Source organism: Nanorana parkeri, unplaced genomic scaffold (genome assembly GCF_000935625.1).
Source record: "Nanorana parkeri isolate BGI_ZX_2015 unplaced genomic scaffold, ASM93562v1 scaffold92, whole genome shotgun sequence".
In the NCBI taxonomy this organism is placed as follows: Eukaryota; Metazoa; Chordata; class Amphibia; order Anura; family Dicroglossidae; genus Nanorana; species Nanorana parkeri.
Window position 1 is genome coordinate 2,279,581 of NW_017306360.1, and position 4,814 is coordinate 2,284,394.

The 4,814-nt window shown below is 47.1% G+C and overlaps 1 protein-coding gene across 1 annotated transcript in view; it reads left to right on the top strand.

Annotated features, from left to right (window-relative positions):
- LOC108783879 (mitochondrial chaperone BCS1) overlaps positions 1-3,721 on the top strand; it is an 8,753-nt gene extending 5,032 nt beyond the window's left edge. The window contains exons 5-7 of the mRNA XM_018552571.1: positions 697-866; positions 2,355-2,472; positions 3,365-3,721. Of these exons, the coding sequence (XP_018408073.1) occupies positions 697-866; positions 2,355-2,472; positions 3,365-3,617 (541 nt within the window). The 3' untranslated portion in view covers positions 3,618-3,721. The remainder of the gene's footprint in view (positions 1-696; positions 867-2,354; positions 2,473-3,364) is intronic.
- The last annotated feature ends 1,093 nt before the right edge of the window (positions 3,722-4,814 follow it).

Below are 4,814 nucleotides of genomic sequence, written 5' to 3' on the forward strand. Positions count from 1 at the left end.
GCCTGTAGTACGTTTGGCGGTACGATCGCAAAAAATAGTGCATGCACTTTTTGTGACCATGTTTCATGCTACACCCATATTCAGGATGTAACATGAAACACGGTCCTAGCTCCTGCCCCCTTACCTGAATAATGGGGTTCATCTCCCTTCAGGCTCCGGTCGTTTTTTAAATCAGCACGGCTCTGCACAGTTGTGTCATCCATTGACAGGGCCTGTGAACGAACAGACCACCACCACGGCAGATGGACTGGTAGTCCTCGATGGAATTCAAGTGCGATGATGTCACCACGCTTGTATTCCACTGACACTTCCTTCCTCCCTTCCTGTGAATGAAAGACCATACCTTGTTATGGAGAGGTGTTGGGAGGAATAGTCTGCAGGAGCCAGAGCAGTATACCCAGAAACAACTTGATGGCAGTTGCAATGTTTGCAGGCCCCAATGCAAAAAAAAAAATGTAAATGAACTTTTCTCTTTTATTTGTGTGTGCATTATGTAGCATTTTTTGGAAAAGGTGGACTCTCTTAAACTTTAATGAAAGTAAAATATATTTTTACAAAATTCCAGCCAAAGGGCGACATACAGAGCTGAATGGAAGATCTCAATCACATATATGGATTTCATGACCTACATAAGAATGGTATAGATGTGACTGTGTTTTCCTCACTGATATCGCTGCATTTTCTGTGTCCTTTCAGCACGGCGCTGGCGGGAGAGCTGGAGTACAGCATCTGTCTGATGAGCCTTAGTGACAACAGCCTCTCCGATGATCGTCTCAACCACCTGCTGAGCGTGGCCCCGCAACAGAGCATTATTCTACTGGAGGATGTGGACGCTGCGTTCGTAAGCCGCGACCTGGCCAAACAGAGTGCGTGTTTGATCCATTTATGTCTGTATAGTCCATCTACGTTCTGATGGATCTTTTTTTTTTGTGTTTTTGAGGATGTAAAGGGAAATCCCCCCCCAACAGTGATATAAGTAACACTTAAAGTGGAACTAAATACTCCTTTCCGCCGAGCATTGCACCATCTTAGTCTTTATTTCAGATCTGGACATTTTATGGCCGTATCCAGCCTTTGGTCTGTCTCTGTCCAGCCACGGACTGATCTCCAACAGGTGCTCGTTTTTGGCTGGCTCACAGTGCATGCGCCAGCCTCCAAGTCTGGTACATCAACTTCAAGCCATAGCCCAGCGCAGACCGGCAATCAGTCTGTGTCTGGAATGCATTTCTCTTCTGCTGCTGGCAATCTAGCAACCAATGACGTGAGGGGTCCTCCTTCTCTGCAGTCATTGGTTGCTAGGGCCACCAATGATGTCAGGGGTCTGCCTCCTCCTCTGTAGTCATTGGTTGCTCGGACCACCAGTGATGTCAGGGGTCTGCCTCCTCCTCTGCAGTCATTGGTTGCTCGGACCACCAGTGATGTCAGGGGTCTGCCTCCTCCTCTGCAGTCATTGGTTGCTCGGACCACCAGTGATGTCAGGGGTCTGCCTCCTCCTCTGCAGTCATTGGTTGCTCGGACCAACAGTGATGTCAGGGGTCTGCCTCCTCCTCTGCTGGGCAGTCCTAACAACCAGTGACAAATGTGTTCCCGCCCCCAGCTTTACCTACGCCCTCCACCTCCGTTCTCTCCTGCAGCTCCATCTTCTGGCTTGTAAAGAAAAAAGTCACATAGTATTCATACAACGTGAGAATAATGTGGGGACAATAAAGATTCATTCTAGGTCAGTTCACACCTAAGCCATCCCGTGTGATTAACGCACGGTACCGCGCAACCTGTCTAATGTTACAGTGCGGCATGTGCGTTGTGTTGCATAGACTTTTTTCAACCAGACTGCAATACACAGTATTGCAGTACCGTGCGTTGTGTCACAGTAGATTGCATTGCAGCCAGGAGGTGTGTTTTGTTATGCCATTCAAATGATGCATTGTGTTGTACCGTGCAGTCATCGCTTCGGCCCCCAACAGCAGTCCCAGAGTCTCTGGAAAAATGGATTGCCCACCCCTGATCTATTTAGATCTGCAGTTGCCATGGTGCTGTCATGTCATGGTTGCCATGGTGCTGCACAAATGACCAGCTATGGCACCAGCCATTTGCAGGCTACAAAGATGGGTTGACAGCTGACATAAGCACACTGGAAACTGACAGCTATCACCAGAGTCGTGCGTTGTGTGTATTTTTGAATTTAGGATTATTTTGGCAGGGAAAGTTCTGACTGGTTGTGCAGAGATCTTTTGTACAAAAAAAATGTTTGATCCAAGAGCAGATGGTGAGTCTGGTGTAGGTAGGTGGTTTGATGTAGGTAGTCTGGTGTCTATGAGTTTCTGTACCATTTAAGATTACCTTTCCTTCTACAGATGCGACTGCTTTTCAGGGCATGGGACGCCTGACTTTCAGTGGTCTGCTCAATGCCCTGGATGGGGTGGCCTCCACAGAAGCTCGAATTGTTTTTATGACTACAAATCACATTGACAGGTAAGATGGTTTCCTTTTACTACAGTATAAAACAGGGGTGGGCAAACTCCAGCCCCCCAGATGTGGTGCATCTTCAAATCCCATCATCCAGTCTCTGGAGTCTCATGCTCATGGACATACAACCCCAAACACAGGCTGTACAGCCAAAGGAAATCTCACCGCTCCAATTCCTTAGCCACCATCAGGACTCCCCAGGTTCTGGTCTATTAGGTGCGTCTCCACCTTGGAATGCAGCAGTATCTGAACAGACCGCACTATCCAGAGAATTCCAATACTTCAGACTTGATTGAAATTCACAGCAAATCCAGTGTAACAGTGAATGAAAGTGTATAAAGCAACAAATGCCAGCACTGCACACCCCCAACCAACTACAACCTCTCACATGTTTTACCCGCAGGCTTTCATAGAGGTCTATGAATCTTCACCTCTATGAATAAGCCTGCGGGTGAAACATGTGAGAGGTTGTAGTTGGTTGGGGGTGTGCAATGCTGGCATTTGTTGCTTTATACACTTTTATTCACTGATATACTGGATTTGCTGTGAATTTCAATAAAGTCTGCAGTATTGGAATTCTCTGGATAGTGCGGTCTGTTCGTATACTGCCCTAAACACAGGCTGTCTGCATTCAGGGTTGTACGTCTATATGTATGCACGTGTTTGCAGAAGCACCGTCGTACAGCTGCATCCTGCAATTGATTTCTATGGGCAGCTATATGCAGAAGCCGTGGATCCCGGATGGGGAAATACATGCAATTTTTACATTGTAGGGCCCCAGGGTCCCGTGTGTAGGAGGCCTTATAGTGAACTCAACCTCTGCTCAGGCTTGAATCTCTGCCAATACCACAACCAACAGTCTCTCACACTGTATCGCATTCTCTCCATGGAACTGTAGGTTGGACCCGGCGCTGATTCGGCCAGGTCGCGTGGATGTAAAGCAGTATGTAGGACATTGCACCCGCTGGCAGCTGGCACAGATGTTCCTGCGCTTCTACCCAGACCAGACGCTGCACACCGCAGAGGAGTTTGCCGACTCGGCTCTGTCGGCCGCAGGCAAGATCAGCGCGGCCCAGGTCCAGGGTCACTTTATGATGCACAAGAATGATCCACAGGCTGCTATAGAGAACATCAGCTCAATAGCTAGATAATGGTTCTTTTATCTCTAAAGAGGGCCTGTCTCATTCCAAATAATTCAGTCATTAACCACTCTGGTATTCAGAACAGCTACAAGAGGGTCTGGACAAGCAAAGAGATTGAAGCCCCCTTTTAATGGGACATCTGTTGTTTTGCTAACTCGTCTCTTGTTGGGATTTGTGTCAATCTGATCATCTTGTCTAGTTAGGAAAAAAACAACCATTTTGTTGGGGATCATTTTTCTTGCCTCATAATGAGGTTTTATTTATAAGAAGGGATTGTGAAATTGTTCAATAAAACCCTTTTCTTATTAACAAGATTCTGCCTGTGCCACGACCATTGTACATAAGCATTTGAAGAAGATTTAACGGCAACATGGAATGATCTTTTATCTAAAAGGGATCCAGCATCAGATACGTTTTCAATGTAAGTGCATGCTAGGTAATAATATGTCAATTTAACACTTCCAGGTATTTGTTACCTCACTAGGAGATCATAGTACTCCCCCCCCCATGCCATGGCAGAATATGAATGGTGGGAATCCCTCCTAATGGGCACAGTAGGTGTGCAGACCTGAGAACTCAGCAAAGAGATTTCACCAACAGAGCCCCTGAGAAATAGAAGAGACTGCCAGTGGGTTTAACTCTCCAGCACTGGGGTGGGCAACTCCAGCCCTCCAGCTGTGCTTTAACTACAAATTCCATCATGTCCCTGGGAGTCATGCCTGTAACTGTCAGTCTTGCAATGCCTCATGGGACTTGTAGTTCCGCAACAGCTAACAGCTGGAGGGCCGGAGTTACTCGCCTCTGCTCCAGCATCTACCGGAAGCTCAAATATCCGTTTTGGGTCACCTGACCCTCTAATCTTGCATTACACTGGTTTGAAGAATGGCCTTTATTCTTTTGGCAGAACAGGATAATATTGGAACAGCATTCAAGGAGAAGCACAACCTTTCTGCAGGGGAAAAGACACAGTCTCATGTCAAAACAATCAAGTTAGTTTAAAGGAGAACTATGAGGTGAGTAAAAATCCCTCATCCTCATAGTTCAAATTGACCTCTGACAATGAAACTGTCACACGTTAGCTCAATAGATCGGAAGCGAGCGAACACATACTGCTGCTCGCTCACTTCTCGATCATCTCCCTGCAGAGAGCGGTGACTGTCAGTCACAGATCCCCGCAGGGATTCCCCCCCCTCCCCGCTCCGATCC